The 22,949-nt window shown below is 34.0% G+C and overlaps 4 protein-coding genes across 6 annotated transcripts; 2 read left to right on the top strand and 2 right to left on the bottom strand.

The window, feature by feature from the left end:
• Window positions 1-3,586: 3,586 nt before the first annotated feature.
• Window positions 3,587-5,270, top strand: MAD2 (DNA-binding HORMA family protein). Its single transcript, XM_011088428.3, has 7 exons — window positions 3,587-3,867; window positions 4,057-4,072; window positions 4,176-4,306; window positions 4,404-4,524; window positions 4,628-4,731; window positions 4,826-4,947; window positions 5,043-5,270. The coding sequence occupies exons 1-7, from the start codon at window positions 3,795-3,797 to the stop codon at window positions 5,097-5,099; spliced, it is 624 nt and encodes a 207-aa protein (XP_011086730.1). The 5' UTR covers window positions 3,587-3,794; the 3' UTR covers window positions 5,100-5,270.
• A 735-nt stretch (window positions 5,271-6,005) lies between these two features.
• On the bottom strand, window positions 6,006-10,428 carry LOC105168367 (trihelix transcription factor GT-4). 2 transcript variants are annotated; one of them, XM_011088426.3, is made up of 5 exons: window positions 9,749-10,428; window positions 8,796-8,834; window positions 7,030-7,161; window positions 6,590-6,817; window positions 6,006-6,388 (listed from the first exon to the last, which is right to left on the bottom strand). In XM_011088426.3, exons 1-5 carry the CDS (start codon window positions 10,347-10,349, stop codon window positions 6,186-6,188), a joined length of 1,203 nt encoding a protein of 400 aa, XP_011086728.1. In that variant the 5' UTR covers window positions 10,350-10,428; the 3' UTR covers window positions 6,006-6,185. The 2 variants fall into 2 exon arrangements, with proteins under 2 accessions (XP_011086728.1, XP_011086729.1); XM_011088427.3 differs by having other exon boundaries at window positions 6,590-6,814; window positions 9,749-10,427.
• Window positions 10,429-11,272: 844 nt separating this feature from the next.
• LOC105168366 (Restriction endonuclease, type II-like superfamily protein) lies at window positions 11,273-14,364 on the top strand. Of its 2 annotated transcripts, XM_020695634.2 has the most exons (3): window positions 11,273-11,489; window positions 12,374-13,380; window positions 13,858-14,364. In XM_020695634.2, exon 2 carries the CDS (start codon window positions 12,409-12,411, stop codon window positions 13,336-13,338), a length of 930 nt encoding a protein of 309 aa, XP_020551293.1. In that variant the 5' UTR covers window positions 11,273-11,489; window positions 12,374-12,408; the 3' UTR covers window positions 13,339-13,380; window positions 13,858-14,364. The 2 variants fall into 2 exon arrangements, with proteins under 2 accessions (XP_020551293.1, XP_011086727.1); XM_011088425.3 differs by lacking the exon at window positions 13,858-14,364 and having other exon boundaries at window positions 11,274-11,489; window positions 12,374-13,516.
• Window positions 14,365-17,123: 2,759 nt separating this feature from the next.
• On the bottom strand, window positions 17,124-21,917 carry LOC105168365 (F-box protein SKIP14). The gene is made up of 2 exons (XM_011088424.3): window positions 19,991-21,917; window positions 17,124-18,548 (listed from the first exon to the last, which is right to left on the bottom strand). The coding sequence occupies exons 1-2, from the start codon at window positions 21,032-21,034 to the stop codon at window positions 17,997-17,999; spliced, it is 1,596 nt and encodes a 531-aa protein (XP_011086726.2). The 5' UTR covers window positions 21,035-21,917; the 3' UTR covers window positions 17,124-17,996.
• Window positions 21,918-22,949: the final 1,032 nt, after the last annotated feature.

The raw sequence follows: 22,949 nt of genomic DNA, 5'->3' as shown, positions 1-22,949 counted from the left end.
ATTTGGACCTGAATAGAGTAAGACGCTACCTATTGATAGGCCTAATTCCAACACGCGACAAAATTTTCTCTATGGGAAAAACCCATCATGATAGGTAAGTATATAGAGATTATTAAAATGTTTAATTTTATATAGAGATTCGATAAAAAAAAATTAATATAATAATTTATATTTAAATTAAAATTTAGTTAATAAAATAAAAATATATAGGATCATATTACTTATATTAAAAAAATTACTTTGACATTCCTTCTACCTTTTGATAATTAAAGAAATACCTTTAACGGTATTTTGATCCTTGAAAAATTATTTAAAAGTTGACAGAGGCATTTTTGAGTTTTAAAAATTGTCAGGAGTAATTTTTGTACTTTTTTAAAAAATAAAAATAATTTATATAAATAGACAATAAATGAGGAGGTCCAAGCAGAAAAAGACCTCAGCTAAGATTTCCCAGAGGTCCCATTATGCAAAGAAGCACAAGAAGGTCCACGGAAGGCCGAAGAGATGCGCAACCACTTGGACATCGGGACATTCTCACTCACACATGATTGAACCTTAGTCAGACAATTAGGAGGCATGAGAGTTGTCTTGCCATAGAAAATGCCCAAAGATTTAGGAAAATTGTTGGAGTGATTTCAACCTCCCGTTGAGAATTCAACAAGTTTATCCTGTGAGGAGCCTTGTCGTCCTGAAGTATAAGCCTTCAATAATCGTTGATTTGAGTTCCTTTCCAAAACAGTTGGAGCCTATCTCTCGGTAACCTCCTTTCCGAGTTCGTAGCGGATTGCACTCCTTCGATCGCAGTAGGTAAAAACTATAAAAGGGAGATTTACCCCCTCAATAAAGGGTAATGTTCTTCTTGGCTATTAACATGCCCAAAAATTATTATTTGAAGTTCAAATCCCTAATTGAACATGTCTATATGAGTAATTTTTTGCTCGCATCAATTACATAGATCACTCTCCTTAAAAAAAAAATTACAATATTGAATACTATAACAATTCAAAGAATAATCTAAAAAGGGAATATTGCTAAAATATTTAAAATTCATTAACTCGAAAAATTATTTAAAGCAAGAAAACAAATTTTCCATTATATATTACAAATTCTTAGCTCCCCCTTAAATACTTCTATCCAAACATATATAACAAATTGAAATTTCAACAAGGGTTCATTAATTCCATCATTTTCAAGAAATTGAAATGGTGAATAATTTTCAATACAGTTGTGGGAATCATTGCAATTTCCAACATATTTGGAGCATTGTCCAATGAAAATGACTAAAATAATACCCAAAGAATATACCCCACAATACAAATGATGAAATTTTATAGAAATAGTGTCGACATAATTTCTCCAATTTTGAACAAGTGTGACAATGAAACATGACAATCCTCGTTCCTAGAATTCCTAAGTGCTTTCCAAACATAAATTGGTCCTAAGACCCCCCCCCCCCCGACCCCCCAAAGATTTGGTTCTTTGAATAGATTTTACCTCTTTTAAATCTTGAAAAGCTTGCAAGTTTTATGGTCTTCAGAAAAAGATAAACTTTTGCATTTTGTCTTTGTTTTTTCCACCTTAAAATTAAAATTAGATAAAAAAAAAAGTATAAATACAAACATAAACTTCAGATCACATTCAAAGAGAGACGTAGGGAGTTTGCATGCCATACGTTTCATTGACTTTGCCGTCAATGTCTAATTCTTGAACTTTAGTGAGATATGTAAGAAATATTTATTTTCGTTTATATATATTTTTTGCTCTAAAGGAAAATACAAAGATATATATAATTTCAACCTCTGTTTTTTAGAATAGGAATAGCCCACTGACTGTATCTACATCAATCCACAATGCACCCATTCAAATTTCATTCAATTAAAAATTATCCTATTTTTTAAGATAACTTCTTTTCTGATCAGGTCAACAAAGGCATAAAATATTTTGATTTATTTTTTTTATAAAATAAAGTAAGATGAATTTACCTGAACCAATACATGATTTTCTTTTAGTCTTTCTGGGATCGAGTCTTATATTAGGAAGTTCGATCATAGTATTCCATTTGAATCCAATTTATTCAGCTTTTTCGTTGGGATGGTGGTTTTTTATGATACTCATCTATTTTTTTTGTAAATTGTATTAATTTTTGTAATACTAACTAATTATAACGAATATATATGGAATAGAAAGATCCCAACCCCCCAAGTAAAGAACTGTTACAAATAATGAAGAAACTAGTAGATTTAGATACGAAGCAACGTAAAATAAAAAAAAAAATTATACCTTAATATTCGTTTTGATAACCTGCTACTAATTCTTCTTCTGCTTCTGGTAAATCAAAGGGTAATCTCTCACACTCGACTAGAGAAGAAATTAAAAAAACGATAAACCCTATAGGTTGACGCCACAAATTCCATCCCCAAAAATCATATTTTGACTGTAACGAGTACTACCTGCATTTACTCCTTTTGTGCCTGAAGATTCGGTTGACCCTAACAAGCGTTTAGAAATTAAAGGGATAATTACACTCCTATCCGCTCTCCTGAGACTTGGTGTAATTATATGTAAAGCCTATGTAATTTAAAAAATTACATCTAGCACCCATAAGGTTGTTTTCGTCTAATAAATAAGTCCCTTTGTCAGTTAAAATTCACCGAATTTATCGATATTAACAGAAAAATTCGAAAAAAAAATCTATCTCAACCCTAATTAACTTATTATTTATTTATTGCAGATCAAATAAGATCAAATTACCTCCATACGTCTTCACGCGTTAATGTATGTGATGAGGTATATCTTCATAATTATAAGGGTAGTTTAGTTAAAAAAAAAATTGTTTGATTTCCAATAAATCAATAATCAGTCAATCGAGACTAAATATTTATTTTCACTCATCATTTTTGTTAAAATCAGTCAATTCAGTATATTTTGATTAACGAGAAGGCTTATTTGTTACATGAAACCAAACCTCATGGGTGTTAAATATAATTTTTCAAATAATAGAATATAAGTTCCTATTGATAATTTTAAGACAACAAGCTCCGCATATGTGCTTAAATTTTTAAGATATAAACATTCGTGTATTTTTCATTGAAAAAAAAAAAGGAAAAATCGTATAAGACGTGAAAGATAATAAAATTATAGTTATAATTTAATATAAAATATGGAATTTTTTAATTTGAAAATTATTTCTTTTGGGATGGTATGTCAAGATCCAATAATATGTTTCGTCTTTAACATCCGAAAAAACTAAAATATAATTTATTTGTAAATTAGATATGAATCGATTAAAATATCTTTATATAAATAATTATTATTTTAATTTATTAGTTCGATCAATATTTGTTTTATTTATATAAACTTGAAGTCGACACATTTTATTATTTTTTATCAGTTATTTATTTTATTTTTTATTTAATTAAATAATAATAAAAATAGAAATTATATAGACGTATCAAGTGTGTTTTCACATGCCGAATATTATTTTTCTATGAAAAATGTCAGGGGTATAGAAGTCTTTTGGTTTCCCAACCGTTGGAAGTAAGCGAATTTGAAACTAATTCGACCGTTAGCTCCAAAACGCACCATCCAAAGAACCCCGCCGAACTAGCCGTTGCATTTCCATTTGCATCTCCACCAAAACCCTAAATTTATCTCTTCAAAATTCGCCATACAGCAGCATACAAGCTCTCTTCACTGAACTAATATCAATCTCGCGTCCTTCAATTAAAACACATTAAGCCCTAATCCACAGTTGCCTGTAGATTTTGGTGATAGAGATTCGAAGAGAAAAATCTATGGCTTCAAAAACTGCCACAAAGGACATAATCACTCTGCGAGGATCCGCCGCTATTGTTAGTGAATTCTTCGGTAAGCCCTGTTTTTTTTTTTTTTTTTTTTTTGCTTTTTGGATTTCGGAGAACATTTCATTTGACATTTAAATCTGATTTTTCTCCTTTTTCTTGGTCTCTCTGTGTGTGGTTTTTCCTATTCCTTTTTTTTTTTTTTTTTGTGGAAGAATCTTCACTAATTATGTATTTTGTGGAAATTTGTTTTCAGGTTATGCTGCAAACAGGTAAAGATCTATAATTTTGTTTGTCTTGGCTTTTTCATTTCTCTAAGTTTTGGGTAATTTGTGCAATGAGGGAGAATTTTGATTGGGAGAAAAAAAATGTCAGTATATTGTACAATCGTGGAGTTTATCCAGAAGAGAGTTTTGCGAGGGTCAAGAAATATGGGCTTCCCATGCTGCTTACTCAAGATGAAGGGGTCAAATCCTTCATTTCGAATTTAACTTCTCAGCTTTCTGGTAATTGTTGAGTTTAATCTCATATACAGTTGTATCTGAAGTAAGAACTTAAAGAGATTATTGAGGGAATTAATTCATTTTAATGAATTTCGTGAAGAGTGGCTGGAAGCTGGGAAGCTGCAGAGGGTAGTGCTGGTGATCATGAGCAAAGCAACTGGTGAGGTTTTAGAGAGGTGGAATTTCAGCATCGAGACCGACAGTGAGGTCGTCGAAAAGGGGTAAAATTTTGATGTTTGTATATGAGATTTAAATCAGTTTCTTTGGATTGCCACATCCTTTTTGTGGTTAGCTTGTTTGTTGAAATGGAAGTTTGATGTTCAGAGTATCAAGGGAGAAGAGTGATAAAGAAATTATGAGGGAAATTCAGGCAATAATGAGGCAGATAGCATCCAGCATTACATACTTGCCATGCCTTGATGAACCCTGTAAGAGTTAATTAGAATATCGTTATTTGATGAGATCTTGTGGATTTATGAGTTTCTTGATTAGTAAATTTGATTTGGTTGCTGTTCGCTGTAGGTATATTTGATGTTCTAGTGTATACAGACAAAGATTGTGCAGTGCCTTTTACTTGGGTCGAGAGTGATCCTAAGCTTATTGCTAATCCACAGATGGTGAAATTGCACTCGTTTGATACCAAGGTGAAATTTCTTCAGCCAAAATCTGTTACAATAACAATGTGGTAAAGCCTATTCAAGTAATCTGAATAAAAAGCATTGTCTTTCTCTGCATGCAGATTCACAAGGTCGACACACTGGTATCATACAAGAACGATGAATGGGACGAGGCATAAACTACAGCTGTTGTATTGCTCTCCTTTTTAGATCTTTCAAGAATCAATCTTTTGATTCACATTTTGTTGCAAACACCTCAACAATGGTGAATCATTGATTCACATTCGGCTTTAGATGTATGGTTCATGTTCTTGGATTGTTGCAATAGCAAAAATTTGAATGCTCTGTCAGCTGCTATTGTTTATGCATCATTAATGTTTAGCATATGCCTGAGAGTGTCAAGAATTTTAAGTAGTAAATGGAATCAAGACCAAGGGATCAAGGGGAATAATGATAACACCAAGTCTGTCATAGAATTGTCCGAGATTGATGCAACAATAAAAGTTCTTTAAAGATGGAAGTTAAAGAATTTGATTATAACAGAAAAAGTCTCGAACAAGTTCACCAAATTTTAGCAGAAATCCTCAAGGCCGAGTCCACCAATACAGTTGGGGCCAAAACATCAAACGTCATGAAATTGCATAGGGTTGATAAAAAGGCAAAATATATATTCTTATTGGTAAGTTTAAGACCTCACGACCAAAAGACTATGAATTTGTGTTCTATGAGTGTGAGTATATATATATAAGTAGTTATATTATAGTTTATTGTTTCTTTACCTCATTTGAACGTTAATTTGAATTATTAATATATTGTATCAATTTTGAATTTAAGTATATTGAATGATGTTGTAAATCAAATATTATTAAAAAACTAAAAAAGATTCCTAATTCAACGGGATGAACCCTATATATGAAAACATGTATCTCCGCTAATGTAGTAAATGGGGAACTGCAAACAATTGGAATTGTGTCTGAAACTTTACTGTTTCGTGGCCTTTGTCATGGACACCCCTTTTCACCAAACAATCAAATAGGAAGTTACGGGGAAAGAAATCATGATAGACATTCCCAAGGTTTGGGAAATTCAGGATAAAGAGTCTAGACATTCAACAAAATTTCATATTTACAATCTAAAAGTTTCAGGAGTGCATTTGTACAAACATCCCACTTCAAACATAGACATTTGAGTGTGATCCGCAGGATGATAAGTGACAATCATTTCATAATTGATACCGGAATTTGAGGCCAAGCTACAGTATGCCGTCAATTGACACCACGATATATAGCTCCTGGACAGAGCTCGTCCATACTATCTATATTCCGGTACCCATTGTACTCTCGCAAACAAGTCCAGCCCCGTCGGGAGAGGAAGTCACGAAAATCGTCTTCTGTGTAAAAGGTTTTGTCCTCTGTGTGTACTGGCAAGTGCTCTGACTCCTCGTAGAAACAAACTTTAATCGTCAACCCTGCAACCAGGATTTCATTTTCAAATAACGAGAATAAATTGCTATACGACATTGTAAATAAATCCATTTGATCATCCTCATACAACAGTGCCTACTAATTCTCTGTACTACCAGGCCAGGAACATGATAAAGAGAACTTCAAGCTGCCATCATCCTTGAGCAAGTTGATTAATGGTTTGGAATGTAAAAAAAGTACTCTACCTTCATCAACATGGAGAGTGTAGTTTCCCAGAGGCATATCTCTGTCAAGTGTTCGAACAACGTTATCTTCATCTTCCAACCAAAATGCACGCTTCGTTCTTAACCGGAAGGCAGATTTGATGGCTTCCTTGATAGCATCTGCAGTGCCATCAACCCCTATTCTCTTTGTGTAATCCCCCAGTTTTACCGTTATTACTCGTCCATCATATGTGTTGCTGTGTTCACCTGCTAAAAACAGAATATTACTCGGCAAATAAGAGGTCTAAACTTAAAAAGTAATAGCTTTTTTTATGATAATATCACCACGCAGCTGATCAAAGTTGTGAACTAAATTGGCTGGGGGCCATGCAGTAATTGAAACATGTCGTACATGATGAAGTGCTTTCAAAACCTATGTCACATTATTGAATTGAATTAATATCGTAACAACACAGACTAACCATCTCCAGGAGTCTCTCTCCAATTCCAAGGAGAAACTCCACTTGCCCCAACAGCATCAGCAGCAGTGATGGCAAGAGGATGCCCCTCGTGATCCAAACGTCTTTCCAAATTGAGTGTTGATCTGCCATTAGCTGCATAAAAAGGATTTAGTGAGGTATATAAGGAAAGGGACGTTCCGAAGCTCATCCAGAAGTGGATAGAATAAACTAGATAAATAGGTGAATCTTTACACAATAAAATGCTAAAATGAGTTGATAAGAGCACTGAGTAATACGAATTCTGCACCATAGAGTTTGAGACATCTATGATTTTTCTCTAGGATCATGTTTCACAAACAATAAATTTAGGAAAGTAAATTAGACAATCCCGCAGATCAAATGACTGCCTCATTTAGTTTAACATAATTTAACTTCATCGCAGAACTTTGTCCCACTTCCGGCCCTGAGTAGAAGCCATTATAGGTAAAGAAAATATGATCCAACAGATGGAGATGTGAGCACAGATGGTTTCAGGGGTAGCCATGGACAGAGACAAGGTAATAATTTGTAACACAAAGTGGATAGGTAAAATAAAATTTCTGTTCCTATCAAGACAAGATAATGCAGCAACTAAATGTAAAAATTGGAGCAGAATGATTAGGGTTCAAGTTCTTAATAGAGAATTCCGTACAGCAACCTAGAACAATATTGAAATTAAAGTCGTCTATTGTTAGATATAAAGAGATGAGGATCAATACCCCCATTACTGTACTGAAATCCCCTTTCACATGTTGGAAAATATAAACATCGAAGGGGCATGTAAACAGTTAAGGAAAAACAAGAAATCATAATGAAGCTTGGGGCTTATGACATATTTGGAGTATATACCAGTTGAAAGATGAGTTTGTCAGTAAACTCATTACATGTTACTTGTAGAGCAGATGGCATTAAGTATGGGGGTCCTTCAAACCTAAGCTCCTGTTCTGAAAGGATAATTGACTACCCTGGATTTCGTCAATGGCAAAACAGAGATTCTTTTATCTTGATTTGACACAGCATAATTAGCAACAGATATTGCAAAGGACAACCTAGAAAAACTACTATTTTTGCAGCTTTTCCATCTTCGTCAATTACCTTCTTTCCCTTTATCTTATTTTTTTCCATCTGTTTCGACAAAAATGACTTGCACTATTCAGCATAAATTTAGTTTAACAAGTATGGAACCCGAGCTCACAATTCTTTCAATAACATTAACCCTCCATACACCTATGGGATTGTAGTTGGGAGTTGAGGCCTGTGAAACGGTCTTATTACTCAATCAGCCATCTGAACTGGAGAATAGAGAAGCTCAATGGAAACACCAATTTGATCTCCCTCCTCTCTCTTGCAAAGTTGGCCAACTATTTTCATTTGTTATCAAGAGGTCAAAATCTTGGGTCAAAACAGCAAGGAGAGGACAGACATTTCTTACATCTTTAAAATACATAAACACGTGCAGAATATGCTAGCAGCTAGACATTTGATACTTCATTAATATGTATGCACTTGAAATATGCTGAAGTAAAGGCAAGCACATGATACTAGCATCATCAAAGTACTAACTGAGCAACACAACGATAGAAGAAAACAAATTTTATTTATTTATTTAAGTTTAAGAATGTTGAATTTATATTTAATCACTTCGCAAAGCTATACAAATGGATGCTGCAGGACTGTTACCACAAATTCAGTAAGAGCAAGTTATCAATTCTTAAAGCATGGGAAGACCCTGTGACTGGTAACCATACCTTCCACAGGTCCAAAGGTAAGACTGTTGTCATCAATACCTGCAGAGGCGAAATAGAATTCAGAAAGAATCTTTAAACATTTTAACATGTTAATCATTTGCTTCAAGTCTTATACACAAACTTTGGTGATGTAAGGCAATAACATAGAATAGGCCAACTATTAAGAGCACTTATTCAATAATCAGAAGACATAAGGAGACGGCTATTGCTAAGCAGTATGGACACATGGGGACTACATATCACTCACCCTTTATACCTAGGTGGCAAAAAACTTATGGACACTCAAAAGCACACAAAAGATGCTTCATACTTCCTCCATATCCATTTCAATTCTTCCCTGATATGCAAAACTGCATGATTTATGAAAGAACATTAATTATAAACCAAAAGGGATCAACTCGGTCATCCAATGCAGACCTTTTCCTGATTTCTCACCCAAAAAGATAGGACCTAAACGCATACAAGCATGTCTCTCCATTCACCTTGCTCGAGAACATACACATGCAAGCAGACTATAACTCAGCATATCCCTCAACCATCCCTGTAGACCGAGTGGAACTAAAACCAGAACAACACCTATGATGCAGTTCGACACCAATCAAGATACGTTACAGATCGTAACATTGACCATATAACAGAATAAAACACACAAACTGAGCCTAGTTCATGAAGTTTCCGTTTTCTCCTCATAAAACCAAACACCACTACCAAGCGAGGGAAAGAAAAACAAATATCTGCTGCATCCCATCATAAGAAAACTACAGATGGGAGACCCTCCAAAACTAGAAAAGCTTAAATCACATAGCAAGAAGATCAAACTACTGAATAAGGAATCAACTTTCAAAAGCCTAAGAGGCCAGATAACTCAACCAAAAAATCAAACAAAATGATCCTCCATGCACACCAAAAACAATAAGTTTAACACCAGAAAATTGGGAATGAACAATTCAAACCTTTATCAGCAAACTGCATAAAGGAATCAACTTTAGAACCCCCACCACCACCACCATTATTAGAAGCTGCAGCAGAACTCTTCCAGTTAAGCCCATTTTTGCTCCTGTCCCTCAAAATCTCCTCAATTTCCTTGTAATAACTCATCTTTGCGGACCCATTCCCATTTCCATCTTGATTATTCTGCTTGGCTTTCTTGTACTCTTTCAACAAATTCCTCCACTTGTCAGTACACATTGTTGGGGATCTATCAAATCCCTTTTCCCTCATTTTCAAGGATATGTTGTCCCACAAATGCTTGTTAGACTTTGAAGTGTTGAACAGCAAATCCAATTCTTTCCTGAGAGATATGAGGGCCCGAGTCTCTTCTTGAACCCATGTCTCAGCCCTCTTCTTCGGCGCAGATGAAGATGGTGGGTTAGACGAAGCGGCGGCGGGGGGTTCATCTCCTCCACTGGTGGTGGCGTCGCCCCCATCGGTGAGGAGGTGGTGGGGCTGAGGGGGGAGTTGGATGATCATGTTGCTTGGGTGGGATTGTAATTGTTGCTTGCTGTTGTAGAAATCAAGAGCTGATTCTTGTTGGGGTTTTTCAGACATGAACATGATGATGTTTTGTTTTTTCCTTTTGTTTTGAGGGATTTGGGACTTTGTGGGGTTTTCAGTACTGATTTCTTGTTCCAAAGGCAAAATTGCATTTTTCATCGCACTCAATAGAGTATTTTATATTTTTTGTCTCATAATTTATGAAATTATCATATTTAATCTTATAAAATAAAAAATTATTTTTTATTTTACAAAATAAAAATTGTGACGGATTTAATTCGATAAGATCAAAAATTATAATAATTTGTGGTCCCAAATGCTACACCTTTTTTAATCTTTGGACTAAATGAGCAAAAGTACAATTTTTTTGCAGTCCAATGTAGTAAAAATGTACACTGTGTGAGTATTAGTCTATTCTAATAGTAATTAATGATCTATTATAATAGTTTTTATTATTTAATTATACATATTTGATATCAGTAATTGAAATATACTCATTGTGATTATTAAAATTAACGATTTAACTATAAACGATTCACTCAAAAAGAAAATTACAACAAAAAAAATCTTAAATATTTGCTTATATCTTTATAAAACACACAATTCAACATGCTTTAACTTATATTTAATTATCATATATTAATATAAGGTTGATATAATTATAAATACAAATTTCGTTTAAAAATTTACAAATATCCCTTAATTTTAACGTTCATTCATTCATTCTTTTTTTTTTATGAACCCAACAAGATGGCATTTTAAATAAAAAATTATAATTATATATATATCTAATTTAATTTATATAATTTAAAAGGTTATTTAATTTGCTCACCATAAAAATTCGATGAATCTCAATAAAAATGAACAGAAAAAATTATGATTAAACAAACATTAAAATAAAAAATATTTATAATTTTTAAAAAATAAAAATATATTTATAGTTATTCAAATAGCAAATGCAAAAACGAGCAAAGTCATTTCCATCCCTCTGGCTCATATAAATTACGTTTCCATCACTGCAACCAAACAGAGGATATATCTTCTCTCGTTACCATAAACCCCATTCTCTTCCTCACAAAACCTCTTAGTCCACTGTGAATCTTGCTCGCATAAAGATTTTACATCATTTCCTTGTCGGAATCCCTTCGATATTCTTGGCCCATTCTTGCCTTTCTGGGGACTTGAGGATTCATCTCGAAGGTACATTTTAACAAACACCTGGTGTCCATTATTTTTTCTTGGGTTTGAACAGCTTGTCTTTATTACTCAATCCCATTAAAGAGCATTTTGTGTCCGTGTTTTCTATTTATGAGGCTGCTCTTTTTTTTGTTTGTTCATTTTGTTCAGTTTATTTGTGTTTTATTTGTTGTTAAATTCCGAGGCTGACTGTGTTGGCGTACCTAACTTTCAGTATTTTAGCTGTTAAATTGTGGGAATTTGCTCTGTTGGTATTATGTTGTTTTAAAGATTGTGTCTCTCCCAAAGTACCAGAAAATGGAATGTGAAATTTGTTTGGGTCAAGGATAAAGAAATATTGGGTGTTATTTTTTCTGATTGTGAACTGCAGGGTTTGTGTTTTGAGTTATTTGGTCAATCAAGATCTTGCACTGTTCCTGAAGCGTTTGTTGTTTCTACTGTTCTTGTGGTGTTTATTAGTGACTTTACCTCGGCAGAAGATGAACTCAGAATTTTCTGCGTAATCTTTTGTTGTGATTTAAGTTGTTTTTCTTTTTGCATATCCCTTTAGGTTTCAACACGGGTAAATTGTTGTCCCTTACTACTAGGATCAGAATCTGAGGCCTCTGTGGTGTGAGCTTCACCATTTCCAATAGGGCAAATGGCTTTCTCTAGTTCACGTATCAAAGTTCTGATATCAATAGGGAAATTTTATGATTTATTGCCTGTATTTATTGTGTTGTTCACCCTACACGTTGAGATTTTGGATATGATTCCACCAGAGGTTATAAACATACGTTGGTAAAGTATGGTGTATTGATCTTGTCGTCTACGGCAGCATGTACCTTATTGCTAACCTGACATTCAAATTATTGGCCAACTTTTTAATGAAGCTGTAAATTTTCCAGGGCATTCCATTCCATTTGCAGCTGGTAGCTGAACTATGACCAATGCATGTATTGCTAGATTCAGTGGCATCCATAAAGCAGCATTGCCACTTCCTCAGAGAGGGAAGTTTCGTATAGAATTTATAAGAAACTATTCGACCTGTGCTTCACCGTTTGTCTGTTCATCAACACCTCTGCTTTATCCTCCGTCTTCGTTTGTGTTAAATGCCCAGCTTGCAGCATCAGATGCTCCCCAACGCTCTGATGAATGGTTTGCTCTCCGCAAGGACAGGCTAACAACTAGTACCTTCAGCACTGCACTGGGATTCTGGAAAGGCAACCGTCGGTATGAGCTGTGGCATGAAAAAGTATATGCTCCAGATGTACAAGTAACAGAGGGCACTAAGAAAGGTGCCATGGAATGGGGAGTTCTTAACGAAGCTGCAGCTATAGAGCGATACAAAAGCATTACGGGTCGTGATGTGAGTTCATTAGGTTTTGCAATTCACTCAGAGGAACGATTTGATTGGATAGGAGCTTCTCCAGATGGACTACTTGGATGCTTTCCAGGAGGCGGAATTCTAGAAGTAAAATGTCCTTTCAACAAAGGAAAACCAGAGACGATGTTGCCATGGTCAACTATGCCGTTTTATTACATGCCTCAGGTGCAAGGTCAAATGGAGGTAATGAACAGAGATTGGGTAGATTTATACTGCTGGACTCCTAATGGAAGCACTATATTTCGTGTCTGTAGAGAACGTAGTTATTGGGAATTGATACATGGGATTTTGCGAGAGTTTTGGTGGGAAAATGTGGTTCCAGCAAGGGAAGCACTTCTCTTGGGAAGGGAGGAAGAAGTCAAATCATTCAAACCGACATCAACACACAAATTAACAGGGCTTGTAATAGTTAAAAGCATGAAATTGGCAGGGCAAGCAAAGTTGCTGTGCAGGGAGATTGCTGGCCATGTGGAGTTTTACCGTTAAGGGGCTCTAGGTGACAGAAGAAAATCAATCCCTTAAGGATAGGTGATAAAATAGTTCGACTTCTTCACCATGTTCATCTATCATTCTTTAGTTTCAGTGTTCTATATGCTTAAATTATAATGGTGATAAAATGCCTGGCAATTCTATAAATGAAATTTATTCATGCGCGTCTTGGAAATGTTGTCGATGAGTCTCTTCTTATATTTTTGCTTTCCCAATTTTTTATGCGTAGATGTTGAATATTCTTGAAGGCAGGATATTCTCCACATAAATGTACATCTTCTTCATAGCCATAGGACAAATGAAAGGCACATCTTTCTCCCTGTAACATCTGTAATAAATTCAGGTCCAATAATGGACTCATGGGGACCTCATTGCTAATTGAGACCATGTTAAGATAATAGGATGAGAGTGAATTCCTCACTTTCCTAAAATAGTAACCTGGCTTATGTAGCTAAATCCATTGAATCACACAAGAAATAGCAACATTTAGAGGACACATTGAAACTCTTCTTGCAGGAATCTTGTCTGGCAAATGCGAGGAAGTTGAAGAAGAAAGGAATTAGGAATTGAGGGAATATCAAAAGGAAAATGGACATATACAACTCCAACGGGCTGTCGTGGGCGGATCAATGGGACCCTGAACCTCTGCCATCCGAGAGAGAGTATGAGAAAAAGGGAAAACATGGTTCAGACAAGACCAAGTCAATGAAGAAAATTCTCAGCCTCAAATGGATGAAGAACATCTGCAAGAAATCAAAGAACAACCCAGACAAGGTTTAGATTTCATGAGATGGGCTGCCCCCTCCAAATTTCTTTTTCTCTTCAGCATTAAGCCTTTGTAACTTGATTGCATCTGTGTGTTGTGTGGTGAGTTTTATGTTGTCTACAGATGCTGCAGCTTTTATGTATTCTTCATCTTGTTAGTATGATTTTAGCAGACAGAAAATATCTGTCTGTAAGGAGACAATCTTAAATGTTTGTTGTTCTGTTAATTACTCTATTTATTGGATGATTGTTTGGTAATTTTCCCCCATTCTGTAAATTATGCATGAACATATATAGGCAATATGATGACAAAAAGGTAAACTTCTATATCAAGATTGATAGTTGCAAGATGGAATGTGGATTTTAATATTAAGGAGATTCAACCAGATATTCAGACTCTCTACTTTTTCATTTTTTTTATTTCAAAATTATTGTTTTTGTTAATCTTATTTCAAGTATTGTGCTTCAGCAATTCAATTCAAATGCTTTATATATATACATATATATACACCATATTCTATATTCTATATTTATTATAAAGGTATGAATAAGTTAGAAGTTTGTTTCATTTTTTGATTCGATAAAAATATCCTAAAAAATATGTTAAGAATTTTAGTGGTATTTATGTAAATTAATATTATTGTTATTTAAACTTAATTTTGATAATATCTTGAAGTGATAAATATATTAATTGAAAATATTAAACTTAGACAATCTTGTAATAAAATTATTAAAAAATTTCATTGAATTCTTCAAATTCAATTCTAAAATTACTAAATCCATGTAACTAATTGACTAATTATATTTAGTTTAAATCTAAATTTTTATCTATATGTCTATATATTGTATATAATTAAACGCATTTGTGTACACTATTCTACGAGTATGAACATCACATAAAATTTTATATTTCTTAAGCATTTAGTTCTTCTACAACACAATTTATAATACTATAAATTTAGGATTTGAAAAAAGAATAAACTACTTACGTAAATCTTACTTTTATACAATTTCTATTTTATATGCAATGGAAAATATATATATATATATTTATACTGTGTCGTACCAACTTTTAAATATCCAATTTTATCCTTTAACTAATTCATTTTCTTCAGTGAAACTTTACCATAATAGTAATTTCAACGTTTTCTTTAATGAATTTACTAAAATATTCCTCAAATTTTTTCAACTTTTATATTTTTGAATTCACTATCTCATAATTGATAACTAACTTATCAATAAAAATATTAACTATTTATAATTTTTAAATATATTTGCACATAAGTCGAGTGTGCCGTGTACCTCTAGTATAAAAGAACAAAAACCAAAAGTGTGCATTTGAATTCATAAGAGATTAATAGCTATTATATTTATTTCATTTTCTTTCATCGAATCTCCCCATTGTCATACATAAATATTTAAATCCCAAACAAATATATATCTTTATATTATAAACACTTTATCTATATATGGGGAAAAAACAAAACAAAAAATCAATATTTAAAATTTAAAAACTACACCTCCCACACATTGCGCATTTATTTCACTAGTCCTAACTGACAAAAACAACATTTATTTAATGAAATTATGTAATTTTTTGTGGAGGTATAAAATTGTTAATTTTATTCTTACTGTATTTTTTTTTAAAAAAAATAGAATTTATAAGAAAATCGAAAGGGGTGGATTGAAAATTTTTAAATATTGTAAAAAAATTATCCACTTAGTCCATAAAAAAATCATAATTTTTAAAAATAAATAAAATTATAATTCTTAATCTACAAGGTCATTTTGATCAATTCACCATAAAAAATGGATGAAAATCTAACAAATTTGGTTAATTGTTAAATGAACATTAAAATCAGGGGGATATTGGTATTGTTCAAACAACAATGAGGTATTCATAATTATGCCAAATTTTAGGGAAGGTAGTTGTAATTTATCCTATTATTTATGCAATATTCAAATATATATTAGCATAAAAAAAGATAAAAGATAATGGAACAGAGTTTGCATTATCTTTTGTTCGCTTGTGTTCACACCCCTAAGAGCGATATTAGATTTGGTAAAATTGTTAGAGTTAAATGCAAATCCATCCCCAATGTATGGGGTCATCTGCACTTTGTCCCCCAACTTTTTAACAAAACAAAATAAACAACAAAATGGGGAAAAAATGGGTAAAATAGAGAAAAATTCAATGCCAGATTAGCAAATAAACAACTTCGCATAACAAGACAAAATCAAATAACCATGAAATTTCTACAACATTAGGTGTGTGAAACCCTAAACCGAAATAAAAGAACGTTAAGCTTCAAAATTCACAAACAAAAAAATTTCAACACAACCACAAAATCAGCAGAATATTACAAAGATTGAAAAAAAAACCCAAATAAGAAAACAAGAAATCCACCAACCTAGATGAAGAAATTAAACTTCAACAACCCAACGAAAAAATTACGAAAGAGTGCAACTTTACAACAAAACCAAATACACTTCTAATGTATAAAAATAGACAAAATCAAACCCAAAAAAAAAAGAAAAATTAAAAAAATAGTATATATTATGTTGGTGTCACAACCAAGCATATGTGTGTACTTCAGCCACCAGTCGATGCCAACATTACATTTGACTACATATTTTGATAGTAGAAGATAGTTGCATAGCCATAGCTTTAGTACCAATATTATTAGAAAAACATCACTTTGTTACAACATCATTTTCTTAGCGAAAAAAGTGCCACAAATCACTATTTCTTGCTACTATTGTCCTCTTGTAGCCATCGAAGTTATATTTGCAAAAATTGGGTGTTCACTACAATGGGAATTTCGTGGCAAAAACATCACCACCTTTAACTATAGAGCTCCAGTTACACCAATAAACCTAAACTTGATTTTACATTTTTTACTGAGTATAATATTTATTATTTTTAGTTTTATAATTTTAGTATGTATACCTATTATACATAATAACACGACCCAAATTAGATATATATATATATATATATAATAAGATGCAGGATATATAGTTGGTAACAGCCAATTAGACTCCAATACAAAAATCAAACAGAGTTTTACAAGTACACCAATAGCTGCTGCCCAAATTGGAGAATATAAACACAAAAAGTATAGAGGAAATCTTATTCATAAGTAGCTCTTCCAAGGAGATTGTCTCATCTGAGAGTTGTTAATAATAGAATAAGGAATTTATCAACGTAATTGTCACATTACAGTCGAATGATATGCAGCAAGGACGCACAAGACCCCCTGGAGGAGCAATTGAATTCGAGTAAACAGAACGATAATCAAGAAAGCAGCTGGAGAACCGCACAGAAAACATCGTCCCACCAGAATCATAGCATAAGCACAGACTTGAGTCGACTACCAGATAAACAGACTGGCGTCAAAGGAAAGATCGAAAAGCAAACTTTATGGGTGCAGCAAAACCCAAATCTCACTTCTCAAGGTCAGGAGGATCATTAAATCTGCAAAGCACTCTATGCTGGAGGAAGAAAAATTCATGTCTTCAATTTACGGAAGTTTACAAAGTGAAGAATACCTACCTTCTAAATTCTAACATAGTTCTCCCTGGTAACAAAAACTCACTTCCTAGTTCTTCTCCCTTCTTTTTCTTTTTTTTTGAGGATTTTCAATTTTTATGCTTTTTTTTTTCCTTTTTTGTTTTTTGATCTTTTTCCTTATTTTTTTAATTGCCCTCTTTGTCCACATATACACGATATGAGTTCAGCAAACGCCAGAAGACAGTTCGTCTGAAAGCCCCACCAAGACAACCATCCCATACGAAGTTGTGGCAGCCAACAATGGAGCTAGAAACTCAAATGCTTTCGCAATATCATCTTGGCTCAGAGATTTGAAGGCAAACCCTAAATAAGACCCCTAGCCATGAAGGCCGAAGTGATAACTTGGCCCATGTAGAGCTCCGTACTGATCAACCTTCTTATCCAGCTTGTCTTGGTACTTTTGCAGCTGCTTAAAACAATCCGAACATAGCAATTCCAAACAGAACGTTTCTTCGAATTCAGTGTCATTAATGCACCTGCCACACTGCGCACACCTTGCTATACAGAGAGTGCATCCCCTGCAGACTTGAGGGGACTTATCTTTACCCCTGCAACCCTCAGCTGGACAATCATAAACCAACCTGAATTTCTCACATCTTGGGCACATTTCGATATCTATTGCACGATCATCATCATATGGAAGATAAAAATTCCCTCGATGATAGAAATGCGGCTTGTGATAACTTCCAAGCCTTTTCTGATCAGCACCCAGTAATAACTTCAACTCCTCAAAATGTTCGTGATTCACACCATAAAGACCACCAATTCTCAGGTGCTTTATACCTCCCACATCTTTATTACAGTTATATGCCCTCATACTATTCACTATGCATTCAATACTGATCCGTGTACATCCAGGGACGCACAGCTGCATAACAATGACATGATTTATGCAAGTGGATAAATCAACATGCATTATAGATGTCAAGTAGCTGAAGTAAGAAAAGCAAAATTACAGCCACAGCTGCCGTTCACTAAACATCTGTTATCAATCACTACATGAGGGAATTGTGAAAGGTGTTAGGTGGACATGGCTGTCAGGGAGTCCAAATACCACCAAAACCCAATTTGGCCCCAGCAACACTACCACCAGAAAGCAAATTTGACACTTCCAACAATAACAAACAAGAAACTGCAGGCAATCACCTTATAATGTCAAAGCTCCACCATACAGAACAGTGAAAAGAATTTCACATCAATCACAAACAACGGCTACAGTAATGAAGCAGGACTCGAACATTCACACCATATCATTGTTCCATAGTTCCCTACAGTCCAAGGCTTTAGATTCTGAAGGATGGGTCTAAACCACACTAAATACACACACATGCATCCAAGAAAACATTCCTTAAAGTTGATCAATTTTTTTAACTAAACTATTAAAAAAGAGGGTTATCTTACTCACTGACTAAATCTCATGTAGAAGAAGAACACTTCTAATACACAACCTCTGCTCACTCAAGTGCTTCCAACAATTTCATAATTATGATTTAATCAGAACAAACTTGAAACGGCCAGTTCTATAGGAAATTCTCGAACATATACTCCCCACCAAATTTTCTACCTTGACAAGCAGCAGGTGACGCAAACCAGTTTCTCACAGAAACAGATATGGCAAAGAATCATCTCTCACAATATTTTGCGAAGTATCAAATCTTAATCAGATTACTATGACGTCACATTCATCCAGTAAGCAACTTCTTGTTCGAATACAGGCAGTAGAATCACATAGGAAAGTAATGATGATTGTGGTCCTTCCCAAATTTTCAGGTATTAAATACAGTATGCTCCAGGAAATTATTTCTACTTGCAATGAACAAATAGAGAAATATGCTAAAATTAACTTATATTCAAGGAATCAAGTCAGGATGTTCATGTGACTGCAAAGTCCCTTTAAATCTAATAATGTACTAGAAAGACCACCGGCCAACCAAAGCATGATGAGAAAATACACAAGTAATATTTGGATAACACTAGAAGAATATGAAAATACATAATGCTAGTAACAAGCGAGCACTCAAAAGTTCAGCATCTTACTCAGCGTGGAAAGTTTTTGATAAAATCTGACACCAGCTAATATATCAGATTCAAGTACCAAACTGAAGATCTGGAAACGTAAACATGTTAAATAATACTCATGTGCAAATACATGTTTTGCACCACTTCAGAAAATTCAAGAATACATAACCACATTTTATGCACGTATAACTGCAACACAAAACCTGAAAAGCGCTCATTAAACAGCATGGGAACAGAATGGACAAGAAACTCTAAAAGAATTTAATTACTCCACCTGATTGAATCACTGACCTTAGATAATCGTGGATTTGTTTCAAGTATGTGCCTCAGACCATCATCTGTGATTTTGGGGCACTCCACTAAGCTCAGGCACTGCAGGTTACCTTGTGCCCTGCTAGCCAATCGCACAAGAACATCATCTGTGATCCTTTCATTAAGAGGCTGATCAATGTGGATAGTCATCCACAACAAGGGATCACCACGGACAGTGGAAAGTAAGGACTTGCAAACCCTTTCCACAGACAAAAGGTCCTTTACTCCCAGATAGCTAAGAGCAAATGCTAAAGCTTCATGAGGCACGCCTTCGAAATTGGCAGCGCCCTCCACTTTCTTTCCGGATTGCAGCTCAGAGACGCAACAATCACTCTCATTTCTGAGGCCCACAATTTCCCCCATATTGCAGGACGGTTGAAATCCAATGTCATATGGCGCCAACCCTCCCCCCACACCTGTCTCCTCCACATATGTATTTACCGTACTGGACACATTCAATTTCTGATCTGACTGAACACTGATCGGAAAATAATTTTCACACACATTTGACTTCTCATATACCTGAAGATTGCTAGGAACAGACTGCATTCCCACATTCATTTTCTCATTCGACTGGCTAGTGCTAGGAAATGGTTGGAACTTTAATGAGTTATTCCAAATCAAATTCCATCCTGCAAATAAACCATAACCTTCTTGACTGGCCCTGCAATTGTTGGGCCTCATATACCCTCCACAATCAACCTCCAAATCCTCGAGCCATCCCGTGATGGCTGTGAAAGTAGTCTTTATATCCATCCCAAATGGATCAGAGGGCAAAAGGTCAACGATATCCTTCGAAGTTGACTCAGATGAGCTGCAACGATCAACTCTTTCCCTCCCGCAACTGAAATTTTGGTCCTCAGCTTCTCCTCGACTCACATGCCATGGCCTTGAGTAAGCTTCCCCATTCTTCTCAGCAACATCCTCCACAAGATACCCATTCACAATTCTCACAGGTGACACCAAATTCTCTTCAGAAATATGTGCTGGAAATAGCGGCCTATGCGAATAGTTCAAGGCCATCTCAATATCTCTACAGCAAATCCTAGATCAGTACCTTTCTTCTCTTTCTATTTCCTAATAAACTCGAAGGGCAGATGGGCAAACTCCTAAACTCCAACCAAGAACCTTTTTTTCTCCCCTTCTTTTCTTTTCCTTTTTTTTTTTCTTTTTTCTTTTTTTTGGGGGGGCTTTTTATCGATTCTTTTTACCTTTTTTGGGGGTTATTTCCTATTTTTATTTTTTAAGAAGATTCAAACAAGAAAGCCCTCAATTTTCAATGACAGACTAAAACAAAGCACCAAAAACTTCACCGAGATTTTCTTGTACCGAACCCTAAGGATATAATTTTTCTCTTTTAAGCTACAACTATCAAATCAATCAATGAAACTAAACTTCCCTTATATACAAAAAGAATCAAAGAATTCCCAATGCCACTAATCAAAAAGAAAAAACAAAAACGAAACCACCCAACCTAGGGCTTGAAAGAATCACACCTCCTAACCAAGCAATGAACGCTACAATTCCCCCAATCTATCAAACTTACATACACGTAAAATCAAAGAATGAATCAAATTCCACCGAACAAAAAACAAAAAGAAAAACCCGATCTCTTCTTTCAAAACCCAAACCCTATCTTTTCAACAGCAAGGCGATTGCTGAGAGATATTGAGGCCAGTTGAAACCGTCAGCGTGAATGGGGATTCACCACGGAAAACGAAATGGGATTCCAAAAATCCAAAATCCTGCCGATCCAAAGGAAATTTGAGTTGGGCGGAGGGAAGAAAGGAAAAACAGAGGAGAGGGAAGTGGAGAAAGAGTAAAGGGTGCGAAATTTAGGTAGGGCAAAGCGGTGGTAGACACGTGTGCGGAGGGGAAATATGCTTTCCCGGTGTGTTCGGCTGCCTCCACTGCAATCCCACTAAACCAAACCAAAGGAAATCCTTTTCCTTAGGCGAATTTTTTTTTTTTTTAAATTACAATATGCATTCTAAAATTTATTATAATTATAAATATTTTTTATTATTTATAAAATTATAATTTTTTAAAATTAATAACCTACAAAATATATTTCTTCTTTTTCTTATATATATATAAAATTTATAATTAAAAAACTGTAAAAATATTCTCATTAATGCTTGTCTAAATATTTTCTTCTCATGTGTGAATAAAGCAAATTGATGCTGAATTATGTATCTTTAATGTGGGCTATAAATCAATTACAAAAATGTTTATGACCTTTGACAAATATCATCATTTCAAGGATAATTATATTTACACCTCTTAATACATGGACTGTTTTTATAAATTATTTATATCTTTCGGATAAATTATAAATACATCCACCATAAATATCGACATCATTTATACAATTCATCCGTATATTTTTAAAAAATTACACATATACTACCCAAAAAACGTTACCATTATCACACAAACTATCGTTAATTTTTTGTTGTTATAGGTTGTCTTTATAATCATGCAAAAAAATATGGATGATTCGTGTAGATAAACCATTGATTAGGGAGTCAAATGTAATTATTCCTTTTAAGTATTATTGTGATGAAATTCCAAATGAAAACCATAATAAGGTTCATCAATATACTACCATGAGGACATTTTCTTTATTATTATTATTACAAAATGAATACTATAAAGGTATATGTAACAATTTATGCTTTGTGGTAAAAATAAGTTGTAGTGAAAGTCGGGAATGTTTAAAAATAAATATAAAATAAAAATAAAAAAATTGAAGTGCTTGAGAAAATAATTAAATGTTTGCAGTTTTATGTATAATTTACAAAAGTTAGTAAGAATTGTTTATATTTTTTTTATTTAAGTCAGCTTAATTTAAGTAGTTCAGAAGCAAAATTTGTAAATTTAAAAAACAAAATCATGCAATAATCTGATTCTATTACTTATCTTATGGTTTCAAGTA

This window comes from Sesamum indicum, linkage group LG8 (assembly GCF_026168435.1).
Source record: "Sesamum indicum cultivar Baizhima isolate 11 linkage group LG8, ASM2616843v1, whole genome shotgun sequence".
Lineage (NCBI taxonomy): Eukaryota > Viridiplantae > Streptophyta > Magnoliopsida > Lamiales > Pedaliaceae > Sesamum > Sesamum indicum.
Note: the sequence above shows the minus strand (reverse complement) of the source record. Positions and strands in the feature narration are given on the sequence as shown.